The following is a 23134-nucleotide window of genomic DNA, read 5'->3' on the forward strand; positions in this document are numbered from 1 at the left end:
CTAAGAGAATGAACTCTGGAGCCAGACTTTCTGGTGCATTCCATTGTGTTCAGAGAACATACATTGTATGACTTCAATTTGTTTACACGTATTGAGATTTTATGACCTAACTTATGTTCTATCCTGGAGAGTACTCCACGTGCACGTAAGAATGTTTATTCTGCTGTTCTGGAGCGGAGTGTTGTATGTATATACCTGGGAAATCCAATTGGTTTGGAGTGTTGTTCAAATCCTCCATTTCCCTGATGACCTTCAGTTTCATTGTATCCTTTATCGATGGTGGAATATTGAAGTCACCGACTATAATTATTGGCAGTTTAGTCATACTTAAATTCTTTTTGGAAGCTGGAAGGACCCACTCTCACCCACTCCCACATCAGACCCTATCCTCATACCAACTGTCACAGGCTCAGCAGCCGTGGTGGTTGTGTCAGTTCTTTATTAGGCAAAGAAACTAAGTTGTTTTCAGCATCTCTCCCAAGGAAGGAGGCTCAAAGGGTTAAGCCAGCCAGGCTCTTCAGGATGGGCTGCTTCTACTTGAACTTCTGCAGCAACTTGGAGACCCTCTCCTTGACTGTCGGATCCAATGTTGAACAGTCCCACTCCGTCAACTTTTTCAGCCGTTCATGAGCCTCCAGGAAGAGGCCAGAGCCAATGGTCAGCTCCACCCTCGTGCGCCACTCAGCCAGCTTGGGGCTGTTATGGAAGACGTTGTGGTTGCCTGCCATGGGCTACAGAGAGACCAAGAGGGAGGCGTGGTCAGTCTGGGGAGCGCCCCACCTGAGTCCCCTCCTACAGCTTCAGTCTGCTGACCTCTGAAGCCTGGACCACAAGTCACAGGTTCTGTAATACATGTGGGATGGTGATGGAAGACTCAGAATCCCCCGGGGCCCTTGGCCACTGGTCAAGCTCCAAGGTTCCTGATTCCTTCTCTGAAGTGAGACCTGGCCCAGGTGGTTCCCACTTCAGTGTGAAACCTCTTATGGGTCCTTTCTTCTTCCAGGGAAACCCCTTGTTCCCAGATGAGGGTGGGAGGAATTAGTTCTTTTTCCCCATGTTGAACCTCTCTCTGTGGTCAAGCACAGGGGTTGGAACAGGAGACCCAGCAGGCGACCTTAGCAGGCCGCCTAAGAAATATGCACTCAAGATGCTCAGGGGCCCAAAAGGAGATGGGGGACCCTAAATGTAAGTGGTAGGAGGTGAAATGTAGGGGCAGTACCACCTGGGACAAAAAAAACTGGAGTGGTTTTTCCTGGTGCTGGTCTGTACTGCACACTGACCAAGGACCAAAGTGGCCACTTTCCAACTGGCCAGAGATTATGTTGACCTCACAAGGCACGGCCCAGGGTCTAAACTGGCCATCCTGCACACCAACTAGGTCAGCACTGGCCACCTCTCCTGTATGAATGCCCCACACCCAAATCCGCAGTGGATGCCCCTTTGCCCCAGAGACAGGGGACTGCTCTGTACAGCTGTCTGGAGCTCTGGAAAAGGGGCACTGCAGCCATAAGGACTCTTTGGAAACCTCTGGAAACTTCCTGAAGAGTCCATGAGGAGCAAGAGGCATCCAGGAACCTGGCTGACTGATCAAGATGTGCTGTGTCCTTCTCCCCATCTCAGGCTTACCCTCCAGCTCCTCCCCACACTGAGGAATCTTTGTAAAGCCTGGATGATGACCATGATCCTCCCCGACTCAAAACCTGCTGTGTTCCCTGTGGCCTCCAGCCACCCAGACTTGGCTGCCACTCCCCCCATGTTTCCCCCTTCACCAGCCTATCCTCAAGTGATGGCCCCTCTGGTCACAGATGAGTCCCCCCTCTGCCTGTGCTCTGTCTCCCCAACACCGCACTCCATACCTGCATCATCTCCACCAGAGCCACCACGTCGGCCAGTGAAATGTTATCCCCGGTGATGAACATCTTGTCCTGCAGAAACTTCTCCTCAAAGAGCTGCATGTTTTTATTCACCTCATCTAAAATCTCCTTCGTCTTCCCAGCTGGAACCTCCTCACCTGTGATCATTGGGATCAGCAGCTGGCCAGGGCAGGGGAAAGGAGGGAAGAGGAGGCTGCACCCTGTCCTACCTGACCCTTGTCTGCTAGAGAGGAGTTGGACAGAACCAAAGATGTAAAGTAGTTTCACCTCTTTTAGCAGTTCGGGTTGGCAGAAGTTACCTGGGACCATTGTTCAGAAAAACTTTTTGAGATCTCGCAGGAAAAACAATCATGTGATTGATTAGTGATGTCTGTCACAGGCATAGGGTAAGAAGTATTGGTACATGTACTGGTTACAGTTATGCAGTGCGATGGGCTGCATATATGATGGTGGTCCCATAACATTATAATGGAACTGAAAAATTCCTACTGCCTAGTGATGTTGTAGCCATCATAATGTCATAATGCAATGCATTACTCACATGTTTGTGGTGATGTCGGTGTAAACAAACCTACCGCACTACCAGTCACATAAAAGGATAGCACAACCGTCACGTATAATACATAGTACTTGATAATGATGATAGATGACTGTGTTCCTGGTTTATGTATTTACTATGCTATACCTTTTTATCATTATTTTAGAGTGTATTCTTCCTACTTATAAAAAAGAAAAAGTTTGCTGTAAAACAGTAGGCTGTGTTCCTCTGGCAGCAGCCTCATACAGCTCATGTTCATCATCATCTCTTTGCATCATTTTCTCTTGCGCTTGAATTAACCTCATGTCATTTTGTACAGTAACATGCTGTCCTTAAGAGCAATAGGCTCTACCATACAGCCCAGGTGTGTAGTGGCTATCCCATCTAGATTTGTGTAAGTGCGCTCTATGATTTCGCATAATGATAAAGTCACCTAATGACACATTTCTCAGAACATATCCCTGTCACGATTGTAGTTGTCATCTTCAAATTTGGTGGTCTCTATGGGCCCTTCGACTGATATTTTCTAGGTCAGAATGAAATTCCTCGAATCCAATCTTAGCTTAAGTGAGATCAGCCCCTCCTGGCTACCCTTCCACTTGCCTTTACAAGGCTCTTTCATACCCAGTGGTTCACTCCACATCCCCGACATCTCTGTAAGGCAGGCAGGAGAGGGAGCTGAGGAGATGAGGCTCAGGGCGGCGGGGACACTTACTCGAGCCCACCCGTGGTCAGCCCCATTTGTGACCTGCTCACCTTGATCCACAGTATCTTGCTCATGGGCAGCTGAATGGCTGTGTGCTGCCAGGCCATGAATTCATCCACGCGGGCACGCATGTGCAGGTCTGGTGGGTACCAGTGTGAGGGTGCACTGTACTTGCGGCACAAGTACAAGAGGATGGCCACACTGCAGAAAGGGCAGGTCAGGGCACTGCTTTTGCCTTCCCCCACTTCAATACACCGACCACCACCCCAGCATGGCCTGGGCCCAATGTGGGGCCTCCAGCCACCGACATTCTCTAGGCACCGACATTCTCCCAGGGGAAAGATGAGCCCAAAGGCCCTGGGAAAGGCTGCCAGGTCATTCCGCCAGTCAGCAAGGGCAGGGAGGGAGACCCCGCAGCGTGAGTAGGAGTTGGCGGATGGCGTCAGGAAAGGCAGTCCAGAGAGGGAACAATATGTGTGGAAATATGGGTGCAAAAAGGAGCGAGGTAAATTTGGAGAAAGGAGTCAGAGAGCGTGACTAGAAGAAGGGTGGGGTCAGGGGGTGGGTAGAGACAGCCAGCAATGGGAAGGCCACATGGGGAGGCCCTTGGAGATTCAGGAATGACATGGACTTAACTGTCAAGGTTAAGCAGTGGGATGAGAAGATCCACCTTGACTTTTAGAAAGATCCCTCTGGTGTTAGATGGAGGGTGAGCCACAGCGGCAGAAGCAACAGCAGGGAGGCCAGGATGGAGGCAGCCGCAATGCCCAAGCAAGGGGTGCTGGGGTCTGGGCAGGGCAGAGGCCACAGTGGGGTATAGGAGGAAACGGGCTGAAGGCACACTTTGGAGGGGATGTCCCAAGCCTTGCTGCTGGCTGGTGGGGGAAGGGAAGGGAGGAATTCAGGGTGGACACGGGTGTTTGGGGTGTCTGGGACATCTGGGGCCCCAGAGAGTCCTGAGCTCAGTCTGATATGACATCAAAGTCTGAGGAGCATGTGGCGTCCCCTGGGCAGAGTCAGCAGACAGGAAAAAGCAGAGACGGGTGGAGGGAGAAGAAGAGGAGAAGGAAGAGCCTGGGAGCGGAGAAGGAGAAAGGAGGTCTCAGAGAAGGAGGACAATCCTAAATCCTGAATCATATCAGCTGATCCCACTAACCCTATAAGGTGGTTACTGGTATGTTGCCTACCCGCATTTGAGGAAACTGGGGCTCAGAGATACAACTAACTTGCCAAAGACACACATCCCATGAGTGGCAGGATCGGGGTTTGACCTCAGCAGCCCAGCCCCAAGCATGCACCCTGCCACCTTTCTTGACTGCCTGGCATAACTAGTGACTTTGGTCAGGTGTGGGAGGGGGCATGAAGGAGCTGGGGAAGTGGGGGGAGTAGAGTGAATTGGCAGCAAGGGGGACAAGATGGTCTTCAGCCCCTGCAGGAGGCTTAAGAGGCAGGCAGAGGCTTGCCTCAGTGGCCCAATACCCTGGCCCGTTCTATGACCTCTGGGAGCACCACCCTTGCTGGCCAGTCCTGGGTCACAACTGCTTCGAGCAGACCTGCCAGTGGCTCCCAGACCAGACCCGATTGATTCCTCCCAGCTTGTCTGAAGCCTGTGCCACCCGCCAGAGCCCACTGCCCACACCACCACACTTTCTGTATCTCTTTGTCACCACCACACTTTCTGTGTTTCCTTGTCCTGAACCTTGAGATTGGGTCACCCAACACTTATTCTCTGACATCAGCCCTCCTAGTCCCACACTGGGAGTGCCAGGACCACAGGGGACCCATCCACACCAGCATGTTCTAAAACACTTCCTGCCTCCAGGGTGGACCAGACTTTGCCATGACTGGTGGAGCCCTTTTAGGCACCACAATCCCTGGAATGACCCTGGAGAGGGCATGTGGTCTTCTGTCTGCCCACTTTTCCCCCCATTTTCCCCCCACTTTTTCCACAGGGACCTTCTCCACCATCTCCAGTTGAGTGATTCTGACGGAGGTGGCTGTCAGTCACGGGTCCCAGGCCCCAGCTTGTGGAGTAGTCCACAAGCAAGTAGGTAACTCAGACTGGGTCCACCCCTGTCCTTCCCTGGGAACGTCAGATTCCCCGAGAAGGAAGGGTTGTTCCTTTCCCGAGAACCAGATACTCCAGCGATGTGGCTACAAAGCTGCTGGTAGCTATGACTATAGAGAATACTGAGAGGAGAAGGCTGACATACCCACAGGGAAGCCCCACAGGCAATATGGGCAGGAAAAGCATCAGAGCCACAGCAGCCAGGCTCAGATTCCTCTGGCTTGTCACACACACCAATAAACTACTAAAACTAGTTGAGGTGGATTTCTGCCATTTGCAGCTGGTGTCCTGAGCCCCTCACTACGTGCTCTACTAGACACGTTTGGGCATTGGGGCCTGGGAGGCTGGAGCGGGTGAGGAAAGGCCTAAGGGGATGTGAGTGGATTCACCAGGCATGAAGAGCACATTGTTCTAAGGCTCAGACTAGGAGCTGAAAGGGAAGGGACCACCAGGGTGAGAATGTGGCATAATAAGGCCAAGGGCAGAGGGGAGCTGTTCTGGCACAATGAGGTTAGGGCCCTGCTCTGGAGAGAACACCAAGGATAAGGCTGGACAACCGTTTGCCAAAGAGACTAGGTGCATGACTTGTGGATCCAAAGAACCATTTCAACAGAAACACGCCATCTTGGACGGAAGGAATCCGAGACGGGATAAAATGAAGGAAGGTTGTCAGACTTCTATGAAATGGGCTGATGGAAATATTCAACTGCGATGTGTGTTAGCCTTCAAGAAAAGGGAAGAATGACCCAGAGGGAGGTACAGAGGCCAGTAGAGCTGTCCTGCCACCAGAGGCCCAAGTGGGGTACTGGGGTGAGACCTGGTCCTTGGCCTTCCTGGTTCAAGAGGATGGGGACACCACCCACAGGACAGATAGTGAGCTAAAGAAGATCATTCTCAACCCTTAAAATCTAAGGCAACTTTTCCTGCTAGGTTTCAGGCTTGCTTGAAATGCATAAATTCTCTTTTCCTTCCTCTTCTTCTATTTTGGAATGGGCATGTCTATTCCATGCCTGTCCCCCGATGGTATTTTGGAAACAGGATGACTTATCATCTGGTTTCACAGGTTCACAGATGGGGAAATTTTGCCCCAGGATGAATCATCCCCTGACTCACACCCATACCTGATTTGGCTGATTTAGATGATGGCGTTTTGGATTTAAAGTTCATGCTGGGATGATTAAGACTTTGGAGATACTGGGAAGAGGAGAACATACTTTGCACATGAGAAGGACATGGATTTGGGGGAGCCAGAGGGCAGACTCTTATGGATTGAATTGTGTTCCTCCAAAAAGGTAGGTTGAAGTCCTAATGCCCAGTCCTTCCAAATGTGACTGTATTTGGAAATAGGGTCTTTACAGAGGCAACCAAGTTAAAGTGAGGTCGTTAGCGTGTACTCTTAATCAAATATGACTGGTGTCCTTATAAAAAAGAAGAAATTTGGACACAGAGATGTACACAGAGGGGACGCAGTGTGAAGAGAAACAGGGAGAAGGTGGCCATCTACCAGCCAAGGAACACCCGAGGCTCCCAGAATCTAGGAGAAAGGCCTGGAACACATCCTTCCCAGGCCCTTCAGAGGGAACAGAGCCCTGCCAGCACGTGGATTTCAGACTTGTAGCCCCAGAACTGTGAAGCAGTACATTTCTGTTGTTCTAAGCCCCCAGTCAGTGTTATAGCAGCCCTAGGAAAGTACCAGGCCTGGGTCTGTGGTCCACTTGGGAGATAGACTTGAAAATGATGAGACTACCTGTGAAGCAGTCTGAAAACCAATCAACCCTGAATCTTTCCAAACCTCTGGATCCAACTACCAATATATAGGACATGAAGGGACAGAACATCATGTTCCAAAACACCGTGAGAATGCAATCAGCAACACTTACACTGTGGAAACTCCACAGAACCAGGGACCTGGTTTCTTCAACCACAACAAAAACTGCAAAGATAGAAGGTGGGGCGGGGATGGGCTATAGATTAAAGAGCATTAAGACAGAGATCAACCAATTGCAGCTTCTCTGGACCCTGATTCAAACACATGAACTGCAAAGGGAATATTTAAGAGATAATCAGAGAGTTTTGAATATGAACAGGATATTTGATAAAATCCAGTAATTACTATTAATTTTATTAGGTGTCATCACGGTATTGGGGAGGTGTGTTTCTTTAAAAGAGATCTAATCTTTTGGAAGTAGATTCCTAAACATGTCTGGGGGAAATGATGGGGTGGCCAGGAGCCAGGGAAGTAGAATAGGGTGCAGACGATGCAAAATAGGCCCCTGAGCGGACAAACGGACAACCGATGGAGCTGGGTAATGGGTACTTGGGGGGCATTATAGTCCTTGTAAGCTGGTATTCATCTACGTTAGTGTATGTGTGAATATTTCCATAGTAAAAGACATAAACAAGTACTAGGAGGTCAGCTCCAGGTTAATCTCCCAGGAGGAGCAATGACAGATGGAGGAAGGGCCCCAGGAAGCCTGTTACCTTTCAGATAAGATAAAGTTTCCATCTTTGAGGCTGGGCAGCTTCTTCAGGGGGTTGATCTCCATATATTCCTTGCTGTGGTGGTGACCTGAAAGGGGCAGGAAAGGTCTGAGGCTGCTGGCACCCCAGGAGAGAGCCAGGACTCGCAGAGGCAGAAATGCCTTTCTCTCCGTTGGCTCAAAAAGGGGAAACTGAGGCCCAGAGGATATCATGGCTCAACCCAAGTCAGAATGCAATTCAGTGGCAGAACAGGGACCAGGACCAGGACAACTGCCCTCATCCCAGGCTCTGCGACCAGAACTACCATTTGACTCACAGACGCTGGAGGCTGCCAGTCCCAGCCTGAACCCTGGGCCTGAAGCCATAGCCTGCAGCTGGCAGCACTAACCTCAGCACACAGCTGCAATCCAAAAGGGAGCTTTTGACCAGCAATGAACCCCATGTGGGGGCAGGAGTTTTAACTCTTCCTTGACCAGCTGTCTCCAGTTAGAAGTATTTCCGGTGCCCTACTCACCGGCTGATATTTCTGGAGCTCCCATGTATTCTCTTTGTTCTAGAGGCCCCTGCCTCTACAACTTGATCTTTTAAGCCCCTTCTGTGCTTGGAGGTGTGTTGGAGACCGTGGGCAGAGACTCACCGGGATCTGTGTCATCCTGACCAGGTTGGAACACTGGGGGAGGATGGATACCAACCAAAGCAGCATCTGGACTCTTAGATGTGGGATGGCCAGACACATCTGCGACCTTTGCCAACGTCATTGGCAGGTTGCTCTACAGCTGACAAGACTGGACACCCACAAGGAGAAGGCGAGGGCCCTGGCTGGGCGCCTGGGGGCCCCTCCGCAGTTCTCTCTCCCACTTTACCCTCTAAGAGCCTGTTCGTCATACCGGGGCAGAAATATGATGAGACTGGCACAAGCAGGCTGGACAGGCACACAGCCTACACTTCCCTTAGGACCTTTTCTTCCCCTGTAGACTTTGGGGACGGCCTTCTCCCTGGTGGCTGCCTCCACTTTTCAGAAACACTCTGACCTTGTGTCCTGCCTACTCCCAGGACCAGGCCTGGCTGGGCAGCAGTGGGGGCCGACCTTGCAGCAGATCCACAAACTGGAAGTCAAAGGGGATGTTGTTTTTCTTGACAAAGATGTAGACGGCGCGGCAGGATGCCGACAGCAGGTCTAGGTAGAGCTCCATGCCCATGCTGAGATCCGTGTTGGGCCCTCTCCAGCTGTGGCCAGCAGGCCCTGAGCATGAGCCTAGATGCAGCCTGAGCCCTGGCCCTGTGCCAGCCAGCCCTCTCCAGCACAGAGCCAAGACCCCGCATTCTGGAACTTTCTGTTTCATTTGGTGTTGTCATGAGGCCATGAAGCCCAGAATTCTCACAGCAGCAGGATTCTGAGGACACCCAGAAGTAGGCTGGGAGAGGCCCCAGGCTCAGAACAGGAGGCTGGCAGGGGCACTTAGTGTGGCTGTGACTCTGCCCTCCTCTTCCGTTGGCACATAGTGTGTCTGTGGCCTGTGTCTGAGAAGGGCTTCTGCACAGGAATTCCCATGGCCAGGCTTTCTTAGTAGAATGTCACCAAAGGGACTATGCAGGGTCCGGAGGAGGATGGGCAATGAAACCTAACCTTGGAGGGCTCTAGAAGCAGAAATGGAGAGTATTGATTGCTCAGTCCAGCTTGAACTGTGGCTAGAAAAGGATTGGGACAAAGAGAAACAAGGGTCTGGGGCAACGTCAGAGGAGAGTCCAGGGAAGGCCAAGCAGGCCGTGCCATGCAGAGGAGCCCAGAAAATTCTAGCTTGTTTGGGATTAGCAGTGGCCAGGGATTAGCACTGGTGGCTGCTCACTGTGTGCTGTGATCTTGGAAGATTCCCTGTCCACGCAGAAATGGGGAGAGCCCACTTCCTGGGGCAGAGCAAGGCTGGAGACAAGTGGAGAGCACACAGCCTATTTATTGCAGGTAGCAGGGGACAGGATTGCGGGCAGCACTTCTCTCAGCGGAGCAGCTCCTACAGCTGCTGTTGCAGCTCCTGGGCTAGCTGAAGGTCCCGCTGGGCTTCTTGGGTATCCCGAGGTTGGAGTACGAGTGTCTGGGCCTCCCGGACAAGCTCAGAGCCCAGGGCAGCCTCCTGTGGGCCCACCATGCTGCCACTGGGGCAGTCTTGGAACGTATCACAGCCAACAGTAATGGGCTGAGAAGACAGGGTAACTGGAGCTGGAGGCTCAGCCCAGCCCAGAATATCCCCCAGAGAGCTAACAGACAGGCCAAACTCACCTGCGTCAGCTCTGTGAGCACCATCAGGTCCACCAGGGAGACCTGCTCCATTGCCAGGAAGGACATAGCCACCAAAACCTCCCAATCCAGGTGTGGCAGAGCGGGCATCACCCTACCCAACAGCCGCTCCAGCTGTGTGCCATCCAGCTGAGGGGCAGGAGAGACTGGACAGGGAAGAAAGGAGGCAGTTTCTCTTGAGCTCCTCTAAACTCCTCAGCTTCCTCTCTCTTCCTCCCCAGCTACCATCCAAGAGTGATTTCCTTTGGGGCTCTGTGTTCAGCAGGAGTCTGAGGTTTCATTCAGGCTCAGAGGAAAGAGTGCTGTGATAGATTAGTGATGTCTGCCTGAGGCAGTGGAGGCGAGGCAGTGTACGGGCCAACTGGTCCCTGCCATGTCTGGGGTCCTGGCTCCTGCCCAATCCTGCACAATAGAGCAGGTAAGCTCACCTGGCACAGGTAGACGTTGGCTGGCAGTGTGCGGCCACACCAGGTACTCATGGACGCAGGCACGGGCCTGCAGGTCAGGTAGGTACCAGTGACCCTCGCTCTGGTACTTGCGGCTCAGCTAGGAAAGGATGGCCACACTACGGGCAGGGGTGTCAGAGATCTCCCCACCCTGCCAGGACTGCAGGGCTCTATTTCTCACAAGGAGGGTGATTTAACGGGGTTTCTCTCTGACTCCACCTCCAGGGCACAACCTCCCCCCTCTCCCGGCCCCCTCCAGATGGCATGTTTCCCCCACCAAACTGCTCCATTCCTTCATTTTCAAACTCTAATCCTCCCTGGGCCCAGTTTCAACCTTCCTTCCTGGCTAGTACTACAGCCTGGGTTCTCCCTCAAGCCCAGAGTCTGGGGGCAGGGCTCAGAGGGTACCCATGTCTAGATCCCCTCTGGCTCCAGGAACTGGGAGCCCAGTTTCCACTCTCAGGTAGGACCCATTTTCCAGGGACGAAACGGGGCAGGAAGTTCTGTGACCTGCCCTTAGCAGAGTGAGCACGTGGGGAGCGGGGATGCAGAACCCAGTGCCACCACCATGGGGCTGCCTGGCTACTGTGACTCTGAAAGGACATGTTCAGGACATCTGGGAGGAGCTCACTTCAACCTCACTCCAGGTTCTCCCCACTCTGAAGCTCCCAGCTTTAGCCCCCAAGCAGCAGCCCCTGCCCTCTGAACTGGACGGCCTGAAAGGACGAAGGGGTGAAACAGTTTAGAAAGATCTCCAAGCCAGGGGATATCAGCCTTCTGCTACCTCGCTCTGCCTCCCCATGATCCTGAACTCCAGACCCAGGCAGAACCTGGCTCTGAGCCTGGCTCTGAACCTGGCTATCTCCTGCTCACCATTACCACTTGGCCTGCAGGAATTCCCATCTCTGAAGGCAGTCACCTTCCCCAAGGGGTTCACTTTCAGGATTTCCAGCTTCAGGTGCTCCCCTGGGAGGCAGAGAGCAGGGGAGGTTTAGCGCTGGCTCTGGCCCTTGGCGCTCCATCCATGGTGCCACCTAGCTTCCAGGCTCAGCTCATGCCAACTTCAGAGGCCTCAGCTCAAAGGGAATGTCATTCTTCCTGGCGAATATGTACATGGTACGGCAGGGAGGCGAGTGCAGGTTCAGAAAGAGCTCAAGCACCATTGCTGTTTCTCTGTCTGGCCTCACCTGCCCTCTCCTCACACCTACGACCTCTGACCTCCGGGAGCTTCCTCTGTCCCTCAAAATGGAGCCTGAGGTCTGTGCCCCTCCCTAACGCCCACTTCTCCACCACTGGCTGGCGCCTTACTAGCTGCACCCCTCCTCGTCTGGGGAGTGACAGTGGGGTGGGCTACGCCCCTTGTAATGGGTTCTCCAAAAGCAGCGTCCCCATCGCCCTCTTCCTCCTTCACAAAGTATTGCAAGCCCAAGGACATTGCCACCTCCTGCTCCTCCCTCTGGCTGAGACCAAACCTCCTGCCTCCTGGGCCTCCCTAATCTCTGCGTAGGGAGACCAGATTGGCTTTCACACTCCTTCAAGTTGAGGTGACAGAGGCAGGTGGCTGGGAGGACACCTGGGCAGGCACGTGCTTCAGGTCTTTAAGGCCATCTGTGGATTCCCTTCCACTATGCCTCTGACACACACACTTTCACACACTCACACACACATGCCCCACCACCTCCAGCCCTGGCCTGTCCTCTCTTCACACTGACGAGCATTCTGACATCAAAGGCACCGTCGTCTCCCCTCTCCCCGGCCCCCCTCCACAGCTCCGGACCGCATCCCCTGGGGCTCAGGCCAGGCCCCTAGGAGTCTTCCCTGTTCCTCAGCCTAACTATATCCTCCCATTGCCCAGTGCTGCCATGCTGTCCCTCTACCTCTTGCATCTCTTTCCCCCACTGAGCCTCTGGATGGCCTGGATGACCTTGCCAGCTTCCAGATCAGCTGCCCTGCCTCCACCCTGGGCCCTGGTCCTGGTCCACACAGCACCACGGGGAATTAAAGCTAACGTCCAAATCTGATCCCCTGCTCCCTGGGCAACACCCTCCCATGGCTGGAGAGCACCCTTCCCCTGTGTGACCACACTCCTTCCTGGCCATCTGCCTCTTGTCGTGCACTGGTCTTCTTCTTTGACTGTTGTATGCACTTCTCTTCTGCCAGGACCCAGGTTTAGGAAGCCGAGGGCTGGGTTGCAGGCAGGGATGTCATGGATCCAGAGGACAGCCTGGGCCTGGTGTCCACACTGGCCTGTGTTGATTGGATAGGTCATGGATCAGATAGCAAGCCCGAGCGTCCTGGTCCTTCTGGCACCCAGCATGCTTCCTGGAAAGCTGCTCTGGCCCCATTCTGGACCCAAGGAGGTGGTAACCTTTCTCTGGACTTCCTGACCCATGCAAAGGGAACTTAAAGTCTTCTTGCACTTCTCATGGGATCTGAAGTTTCAGTGGACAAGACTTTTGGGGATACTTACCCCCGCTTTACCTCCCAAGAAATATGCATACTTCCAGGCCCTGTGGCCTAGGCAGGGCTGACTTCACCCTTGGTCCAGGGATAGCACATGGCGTGGCCTGGCCTGGCCAGTGAGGACATTGTACCCCTGGCCATTCTGAAGGTATTAGGCAGGGCCACTTCAAGACAGTCCTGGGATTGTGGAGGGTGTGACTGGGAAGAAAGGGCTGAAACTAGGCAAAAAGCAGGTTCCTGGTGAGGCCATTGGCCTTTCCAAAAAGAGGCCTTGGCAACCACCAGATATAGAGAAGGCAGAGCTGGCTCAGACTCTTCCCCAGTGGAAAAGGAAGGTCAGGGCTAGGTTGCCTCCAGGAGCCAGGCTGCCCACAGCCGGCAGTCCTGGAGCCCAGGCGTACAAGGCAGTGAGCTGACAGGCCCAGCAGAGCCGGGTATGACCCAGAAAGCTTGTGGATGGAAAGCTGGGCCCAGGCCTGGCACAGCCAGAGCCATCGGAGAGCCCTGGCCACAGCCCTCGGCCCCAAGCCTCATCCTGCACAAGATCTGGTTGCCATCTGGGATCTGGGGCCACAGCCTTGTGGTGAAGGCAAGGAGTAAGAGAGGGGAGGGATGGATGGAGAGAGAGAGTAACAGGGAAGCAAGATAGGAAGACAGAGACAGGAGGAAGGCAGTGAGGCAGTCATCCATTCACTCACTCATTCATTCAGAAAATGAGACTCAGAGACAGACAAAAACCATGGAGGCAGATGGACAAAAGCAGCTGACGAGGTGGAGAGTCTATTATGTCTCACAGGCCTCTGAGCACGACCTACTGATGTGGGGACCAGGACGTTTTGATAAGCACCTGACCCAGGACATTCAGGATGGGACTGTGGGTCTCCTGGCACAGCTGTGTACCCAGGAAAGCCTCAACTTGCTCATGCCATGCCGCCAGGCACGGCCACCCATCCAACAAATCATCCCGAGAGCCACAGACAGCAGGGTCACAGGCAGGCCAGTCTGAGGCCTGGATTGCAGGGACCCAGAACAGGAGGCAGGGACGGCCACATCACTGACACCCACCTAAGGCCCAGGGCAGGGCAGGTGCCACAGGATCTGAGGGAAGCCAGGAAGGGAACCGCACTGCACTGCCCCATTCTAGGGGGGAGAGGAAGAGGCCGGGGGTTTGTCCCATCGGCCAAACAGAGGTGGTACCCCCCAGCACCCCCACCCCATACGGGTCAGCAGAGAGAGGGAGGCTTGGCTCTTCCAAGCCCACACCTGGGAGCCCACACCGCTTCTTCAACACCACAAGGTCATCCAGTGTCACCTGGGACTGCGGACAAAAGCCCTGCCCCTGGGAACTCGTGTGTCCGTCTTCTTGCAGCTTGTCCCTGGGCACCTACGTACGGATGAGCAGAGCAGACCTGGTAATGTGGTGGAGAGTGGACTTTGTCTGCCACCTGTAGCCCTCCATTCCCTGGCACCTCGGTTCTGCCCACACCCCCTCATGCCTTGTCCCCTCCTCACCCTCTCTCTTCTCACCAGGATCCACATGGGTGCACCCAAGCTACGCTGGATACAGTCATTGAGCCAGCTGGGCCCCCATTCACACAGGCGTGGACCTGTGGGATAAACAGGACCTGTGGGCCAGCTGTCTGTTAGGCAGGGTGGGCAAGGCAGGGGCAAAAACCTTGAGGACCCTGGTACCCAGCCTCTCCCATCTCTCTCAGAAGCCTACAGGCCTCTGGCGGAAGGTCTCTACTATTGATAGATTCTCCCATCTGGTCTTCCAGTCAGCTCTCCACACTCCATTCCACCATCAGCAGTCAGCCAGGGTCCCTCCCCATGTCCCACCCCACCTGTCATATACCCAGGCCGCTCTGTATTGTCTAGGAACTAATGTCTGGTTCTCACGTGGCTCCAAGGCCCATACTCATCTTGCCAGAACTGGCTTTCCAGGCTCACCTCCCAGCATCCCCTTCTTCATACCTGGGAACCGGAGAGTCCGATACATACTGGATCTCCATGCTTCTAGCATTAACTCGGGCCCTTCCGTCTGCCAAGAGCTCAAGTTCAAGACTGAAGGTCACTTCTGTGGTGGTTTCTCTGCCCCTCCTCCTGCTATGTGACCTGGGGATCTCACTGCCTCCTCTTACGTTGGTACACAGGATGGCTAGTGCCACTGCAGTCACCACCAGGACGTGGTTATCACCTACACTGCACTCAGTCACCATTTAACTTTATTGTTTGTTTATTTCTTATCAGTTATGTTTGATGAAAGCAAACCCTCTCAATTATAAACAGCAGAAAAGCATGGATGTGGATCAAAAAGGCACAGACTGCCATTGGCCGACCCCAACCCACCGGGGATGATGGGAAAAGGCAAGTATAAGGAATCTCTGTAAGGGAGGCGGCCAGAACTGTACCTAGAAGGGAAGACACCCACCAGGCGCCTCCGGGGCAGGACAGCCGCAGGTGGGAACTGCTGAGAGGCTCCAGGTCCAGAATGGCACTGGATGGAGGGGCACCAAAGCCCCAGGAGAGGTGGGCTCAGAGCCTGCTGGTAAAGACACCATTTCTTGGTCAGTCGTGACCTCTACCGTCCGGTTGGAGAACTGCAGCCACAAAAGCCATGCAGCCTCCTTTGGGGACTGGACCTCCCTAGAAGAAAACCATTAATTCACACAATTGAAAATAGAAATGGGAGTAAATGGAACTTAGAAACTTAAAGTATTGTATACTTTGACCTGTGCTGGTTCTGGGGCTTATGTGCAATTTCCTAAATGTGTTGTCTTTAGACACATGGCTGGTTGTGAGGATGGACTATAAAATAGGTGTAGGCTTTGAGAAGGTTAAAGATGGTGCGTTGTTTCCTCCGCAGACCCCACTGAGATGCTGGTCTCACAATAAAGGGTGTACACTCAGGAGGAAATTAGACCAGAATGGGGCTTTGGTGGGAAGTGTTCACTACTTTCTGTGAGACAAGGAGAGCTGGAACAGAGGGGTGGAAAGGAGCCCCAGCCTCCAGGCCCACAGGGATGGGAGGTACGAACAGGGTGTGTAAATGGTTGAGGTGACAGGACTTTAGCCTGGCACAGTCTCCTAGAGCTGGCATCTCAGAGAAGCTACCAGCAGCTGGGGCTGAGTGAGCTGAGGGGCATTTGCTGCTGTAAGATCGCGGTCCACAGTGAGGGCCTCCAGTTCAAAGATGCTTGGCCCCCCGTATCCCAAACACCTTCATTAGGCAACATATAAGGGCCTGTCACCCAAAATATGAGCAGGTCACATGACAGGAAAAGCATTGGCTCCTGAAATTCCCAGGTTTACGCCTCAAATGTAAATCCCCTGTGAAACTCGCCTGATATTCTGCTGTTTCATCAATGAGATGAAACATTTTTTCAGTGAGAAAAAACTCCATGTGGACAACCAAACATATTAATCTCTCAGTTGCGGGACTTATGCCTATGCTAGACTGCTGGAGTGATTTTTTTGGATTTCAGATTTGTGTTTGATGCACCTCTCCTTGTGTCTCATCTCATAGCTCTCATTACACGCAGGATCCAGACACCCATGCAAACGTGTGGCTGGAGGCCACTGGGTGTCGGGCTGTTTATTGCCGGTTCTGGAGATATGGGCCCTCACGTTTTCAAACCTGTCCATCTGCTCATTATTTTGACTGCAGAGCTATGCCCAGTAGAATCGGTTTTAATCATCTTGTACTTAGTTGGAAAGACATATGTCTGAGTTTATGGAGTAAAATTTGAATGAACTGGTGAAGCACAGTTGCATGCCTTACAAGAGATACGTCCCGCAGAAAGAGCCGAAGTACAAAAAATATTTTCATTGGAATTGTTGGTAAAGACATGGAGTGTTTGATTCATGATGATGCTGTGTCTCCATTCCTGGAAGCTCTTGAAGAAACACCACAGAGAACGGCACACACAGCCTGCTCAACCTGCTGAGGAACCTGCAGGAAAGGTTGACAAACCAACGGAACATTAAGTGATCAACCAGTGTACGTGTGTATTATTAAATATGCAAGAATGCAGAACCACGTATTGATGAAAATAATCCATATTTTGAACCAAAAGATGCAGAGTTGTGGGATGTAATAAAAGTGAGCCTGTAGGGGAACTGTCCAGGCCTGCATTCCATCCCCAGGAACCTCCCAGGCTCATCCCCTAGAAATAAATCAAAGATGTCCAAACACTCCTAAAAAGAGGACACAAGAGCCAAATGCTATTAACTGGCTCCTCACACAGGCACACACTGTTACAACCTGTCCATTACTTGAACTCCAGCCTCATTATAATATAATTGAAATGACCTTTAAGGCTTGACCCTCCACCCCGTGGGTTTTTCTGTATGCATTCTGGGTAAGAGCACGCACAGAAAGAAACTAGTTATATAACCAACATATGTCAATCAAATGACCTCACATTTGATTTATTTCCAGGCGATGAGCCTGGGTGGTTAGTGGGGATGGAATGCAGGCCTGGACAGTTCCCCTACAGGCTCACTTTTATTACATCCCACAACTCTGCATCTTTTGGTTCAAAATATGGATTATTATAATATACGTTACTGTAAGGAAATTAACCTACCGTGTCCTACATAAGAAAAAGCTAACCTGACGTTAGGTGCACTTGTCTGTCTGGCAACTTCCAGGCAGGCGTCCTTCATCTTGAATAAATTTTCCTTCACTTTTCGTGGCCATGAATTCCTTCACCTTTTGCGCATGAGCACAGGTTAATTCCAATGACAGAACAATCTCCGGAGTGAAATGCTTCTCTGACTTCTGTGAGCTGCTCTGGTAAATTAATCAAACCGAAGGAGGCGGTCGTGGAAACCTCCAATTTATAGCCAGTTATTCAGAAGCTAGTGACAACCTGGACTTGCAACTGGTGTCTGCAAGAGAGGGACAGTCTTGTAGGACTGAGCCCTAAAACTCTGAGATCTGACACTGACCTCTGGGTAGATCGTGCCAGAATTGAGTTGAATTCTCAAACACCAGCAGGGGGCAATTGCTTGGTGTTTTGGGGTAAATCTGCACCCCCCCCCCATACACACACCGCATTGGGACTGGTGCTCAGACCCAATTTAATAGGTACCTGTCTGTAATGCAGGGACTCAGCTCCCGCTCCCTGCATAACAAAGCAGGATGTAGTGAGGCCAAAAGGGAACAATGGAGCCATAGATAGGGGAGTCATACCACTATATTCTCGATGGCGGCTGGTCAAGACACAAAAGCAAACATCTGCCAGTACCCCAGTGAGGGGTCTTTCTGCACCCCACTCTCACTGGCAGCCGGGCGAGACACAGGAAGTAGGATCCACACGATCCATAATCCGCCGTCCGCCTCTCTGCCAACCAGTGGACTAACCCCTAGTGTAGCCATGGCAGTTATATTAGGGACTAATGGCTACCCGGTAACAGCTGACGGCCAACCAACCACAGCAGATGGCCATCTGATCACAGTTGATGGCCATCTACTACCCGAGCCAGCACCTTTCCACGTGAGGCTGAGAGCCTGGACACTGCTCTCCCGGCTCTGTCCCCACACTGTCCTAGTGTTTTCATATGAAGACCGTAGTGTCTTTGTGGTTTTAAAGATAACTGAAATAAAATTCTTTCACCTGCTGGAGAAATAAAACTATGATAAGAGGAGTGATGTCCCTGAGGGGCTGGGAGAACAGGCCACGCCAGATACCATAGAACCTGCCAGCACAGGTAACTGCTAAACTATGATGAAGGTCACTCGGACATACTTTTTCTCCATACTGTAAAACAACAATGTAATCAAACCAGTAATTCTTGGTTCCTTATCAAAGTGGTCAGAACCTTCATTATATTTCAAAGATCACTGACATTAGCTATTTTTAGTTGATTTGTTTTTCTTCGTGTGTGTGATGGGTTTTAGTCTTCTATTGATTATTTCTGGTGCACCCGAGGAGAAGAACTGCCAAGGACATTGGGTGGCCTGCCTGTGCAGAGGTCCTCCTGGAGTCAGAGACCAGAGACTGAGACAAGACACAAAAGATGAAAAGGGACAAGTAGGAAACACAATGAGTTTTATAGCTCATCTTCTGACCCTCGTGAGCCTCATTCCAGACCCCTCAGGGGATCCTGAAAATACGAAGCAGCATATTCGGATAGACTTCTGAGAAGGCTGGGAGTGTTTTGTTGGCCGCTTGCTCCACGATGTGAAAGATGGGTCCATGGGCCTCCTGGCACAGATCAGTGCCCAGGAAAGCCTCCACTCGCTCTCCATGCGGCCAGTCGCGGTCGTCCCTCAAACAAGGGACAACCAACAGCCACGACCTGCAGGGACAAAGATGGGAAAGCTGTGGGGATACGGAAGTCCCAGTGTCAGGAGCAAGTGTCTGGTCCTTTCCCCGACCTCCACGTGAGGTCCAGGGAGGTGTGGACAGCCTCGGGGCCCAAGAGCACCAGGATGAACCCCCACTCAGGAGGGAAGCCTGTCAGGGTTCCAGCATCAGGTCAGCCAGAAACTCGCTCTGTGATACTGGGCAAACACCTCGCTTTCTCTAGGCCTCAGCATTTCTGTCTGTCTAATGGGGGTGGCAATAGGCGAATGCTGCCCACAAAGGCTGCTGCACCAGCCAAACTCATACCTGCATCAGCTCCTCCAGTGCCATGAGGTCGGCCAGCGTCACCTGCTGGCTGGTGAGGAAGGCCTTGTGCCCCAGGAACTTGTCCTCCAAATGCTGCAGAGCTTTGTCTATGTTGGTCCTATTGCGCTTCACCTTCTCCTCAGGCACCTGAGCCCCAATGAGCGGTGCCAGCACCTGACAAGGGGCAAAGGGTAGGCTCAATGTGAGGCTCCTGCCTCTTCCCGGGTCCCTGACAGACAGCCCAGATGGCTCCTCTCACCTGGGTCCACAGGGACACACCAAAGGTGCCACGGATGCGGTCAGCATGCCAGCCCAGGTACTCATGGATACGCACGCGGGCCTGAAGGTCAGATGGGTACCAGTGGTCCGCTGTCTGTACTTAAAGCTCAGGTAAATCAGGATAGCCACGCTAGGGAAGGGGCAGGAGCAGTTGCTGTTAGGACCCTGGATCGGGGCTTTTATCCCCAACAGCTCTCATCCCCCAGTGGGGCCCTGGGGCTCCTCTGCATTTGGTGGGCAGCTCCCTGGGCACTACCTCCTCTCTCTGCCCTGACTGTACTCTCCCGGGTCTCTTTTCTTCTCTGTCTTGGGCACTGACTCTTGCTCTTCTTTGTACTTTAAGAACCTCATCTCTGTGACACCCCAGCAGCTGGCTATGAGGTACAGATCTTGTCATCCCTTTTGCACACGAGAAACCTAAAGTGCAGACTAGTAAAGTGACTTGTCCAAGGCTGTGCAGCTCAGAAAAGGCTCCCTGGACTTCTGGAATCCACAAGGAGCTGGCACCCAGTGGGTGCTCAGTCAAGCCCATGGCATGTCCAATTGCCCGGGTCGGGAACCAGGAGAGGAAGCAAGTTCTCAGATGTGTCCTGGGTGCCCTCTGACAGGTCCCCCAGCATTCACTCCTGCAGCACCTGACCCCTGATCTCTTCCTGCCTAGGGCTTGCCCTCACCATGGACTGTGCCCTCAGGCCCTGGAAGACTCTGGGGAGTAGCCTGAGGATTCAGGAGAGGCCCTTTCAGCTTCATTTTGTTGAGCCTCCTTTCTGTCCAACAATGGACATTATCCCCATGTCCTCTCTTCTGATGCCCTTGAGTCTGGGGGTAGAGAGGCCCTGGGGACCAGAAGCAGAGTCTGAAGACAAGAAAGGTGCACAAATGTGCTACGTCAAATGTCTGGTCATTCTGGGCTCACCCCAGGCTGTCTGCTCTCACCACACCCTTCACCTTTGCCCTCCATGCCTGAAGGGTGTGGGAGGGCCCCCTGAGGGAGAGCCAGGGCCATGTGGGCTGCAGTGTGGAGTGGTGGGAGGGAAGGAGAACACCTTTCGCTCAAGACGAAGTCACCGTCCTTGAGGGTGGGCACCCTCTGCAGGCTGTTAACCGGGAAGAACTCCTTGGTCAGGTGCTGCCCTGAGGAAAAAGAGATCAGAAAAGGCCTGCAGGGCAAGGACCACACCTGCACTACCCTCCCTCTCCTGCCCCAACCCAAGCCCCTTGGCCAGGTTGGGCTGGGAAACAGTGGGGCCTGGGGGAGCACTGGGTCCTCCGCACTCTTTGTGCGGGCCTCCTGATCCAGCAGGGGCTGGCCGCCCTGCCCTGCCAAGTCCCAGGGCTGGCGAGGAGCTCTGGTGAGGAAAAGAAGTTATTTAGCCAGCACTGGGGTGAGCATGGGGAGGGGAGGCAAAGGGGGTGGCTGGGCTCTTCTCACCCCTTCAGTCTCACAACAATGTGTTGCTCTCCCAGGGTCTTTAGGGCTTTATGAATTCAAATACCTGCTTTCAGGGCAGGAACTCTGAAAATCCAGTTTCCCCCACCCCACAGAGTAGAAGGTAACATGATCCTCCTTTCAGAGGGAAAGCTAAGGTCAGAGAGGGCCTGTGATCTGTCCAAGCAGCACAGCTGAGGGCCTTCATTCTCCAGTGGGCGCCGACATGGCCTGAGGGAGCTATGCAGGCGCTGGGGGTCCTGGGGATGCTCAGGGAGTTGCTGGGCAGGAGCCTGTGAGTGCAAGGGGCCTGTGGACACCTGGGAGCCCACCAAGCCCACCTTTGAGCAGTTCCACATTGCCCAGCTCGAAGGGGATGCCATTCTTCTTGGCGAAGATGTAGACAGCGCGGGAAGGCTGGGAAATCAGGTCCAGGTAGAGCTCCAGGACCATGGCGGGGGCGGCAATGAGAGCAGACCAGACAGTAGCAGTGGCAGGGCAGGGTGGCCTCTAGAAATAGGAGCTCGCCCCACCCTCTGGGGTGTCAACCAGTGAGGGGTGCATCCTCCGGGACTATTGCCAAACGTAATCCCGTCCGGCCTGCCGCTGTTTGGTTAAGTTGTACCAACATGTCTCTGTGAAAAGACTTTGCTCAGACCTGAACCCGGTGCCGGTCCCAAACCACGTGGGGGAGACGAGTTTACAGGGAGCTGCAAATGCTGTGGGGTGAGGTAGGCTGCTCACCTGCCCTCTCTCTCATGAGATCCGTCTGCAAGGCCTGGACAGGCCACAGATAGGAGGAGGCGCATGGAATCCTCAGCAAAGAGAAGCTGCCAGGATACGGGAGTCAGGCAAACACTGTCAGGGTCAGGGCACCACTGTCTGGGCCAGAACCTCCTTGCTCTCCTTCCTTCCTCTCACTCTCCCCAGTCTATCTTCCAGGGGCCACAGTGATGATGCAGGGCTGGGCGCCCCACAATAGCTCAATCTTTCAGAATAGCCCACCGCTCTTGCAGGTGACAGAAGCTGCAAATCAGAATGCTGTCCTGGGATTTGTGAACCTGGAATCCAGGAGACAGGGGGTCCTTTCGGGAAGTAAATGTGGGAAACGAGACTGGGGCCGCTGGTCACACTTCCTGAGTACATTCAGCAGACTGTCCCGAGAGAAGCTCACTCACAGAGAAGGAGCTGCGGACAGAAGCAGTTTCTAAGGCCCGTTCCCCCTGGGGCCAGCTAGCCCTCTCCCCAACCCTGGATGAGGTTTTGGGGAAATCCTCTGAGGCACTGACAGGTAACCTAGGAAACTGACAACCCCTCCAGGGTGCAATGTGAGGTGCCTCACTGGTTAAACAAGTAAAGGTGACTATATCTGACTCCTGCAGCTAGAAAAAAAGCAGTAAGCAAGTTTGATCCAGCTAGGCTGATCTCTATGAGTGGGACCATCTTTAGCTAATTTGAAAGTCATTATGTCATTTGCATTGCAGTTACTACAACTCCCATCATGCATCTGACACCATTACAGTTCTGGAGGAACTACCGTGTTTACCCTAAAATAAGACCTAGCCAGACAATCAGCTCTAATGGTCTTTTGGAGCAAAAGTAAATAAAGACCCCGGTTATTTTACTTATATTAAAGACTGGGTCTGTAATATAATAATATATATAATATATATAATATAATTAATATAATATAATAATATAATATATAGACTGGGTCTTATATTAATTTTTGCTGCAAAAGATGCAGTAGAGCTAATTGTCCGGCTAGGTCTTATTTTTGGGAAACAGGGTAAATAAGAAAGAAAAATCGGGAAATGAAAATTCCCACCCAGGGGGACGAGATGAATGAACCCATCAATGGGATGTCACCACTTCACACCCTGAAAGGGATAAAACCCCTGATCATGACTCCTGGTGCAACTCGTTCTCTGTGTTCC

The 23134-nt window shown here is 52.7% G+C and overlaps 2 protein-coding genes and 1 pseudogene across 2 annotated transcripts; 1 reads left to right on the forward strand and 2 right to left on the reverse strand.

Moving 5' to 3' along the window:
* Positions 1-533: 533 nt before the first annotated feature.
* Positions 534-9210, reverse strand: LOC117017588 (glutathione S-transferase theta-4-like). The gene is made up of 5 exons (XM_033097985.1): positions 8755-9210; positions 7668-7755; positions 3169-3319; positions 1857-2033; positions 534-731 (listed from the first exon to the last, which is right to left on the reverse strand). The coding sequence occupies exons 1-5, from the start codon at positions 9008-9010 to the stop codon at positions 534-536; spliced, it is 870 nt and encodes a 289-aa protein (XP_032953876.1). The 5' UTR covers positions 9011-9210.
* Positions 9211-15360: 6150 nt separating this feature from the next.
* LOC117017837 (proteasome subunit alpha type-1-like) lies at positions 15361-16856 on the forward strand (annotated as a pseudogene).
* Positions 16857-18955: 2099 nt separating this feature from the next.
* Positions 18956-21689, reverse strand: GSTT2B (glutathione S-transferase theta 2B). Its single transcript, XM_033098492.1, is given in 7 exon segments — positions 18956-19118; positions 19120-19175; positions 19490-19663; positions 19749-19864; positions 19867-19898; positions 20815-20902; positions 21539-21689. Coding segments are annotated over 7 exon segments (726 nt in total). The 5' UTR covers positions 21651-21689; the 3' UTR covers positions 18956-18970.
* Positions 21690-23134: the final 1445 nt, after the last annotated feature.

Source organism: Rhinolophus ferrumequinum, chromosome 25 (assembly GCF_004115265.2).
Source record: "Rhinolophus ferrumequinum isolate MPI-CBG mRhiFer1 chromosome 25, mRhiFer1_v1.p, whole genome shotgun sequence".
In the NCBI taxonomy this organism is placed as follows: domain Eukaryota; kingdom Metazoa; phylum Chordata; class Mammalia; order Chiroptera; family Rhinolophidae; genus Rhinolophus; species Rhinolophus ferrumequinum.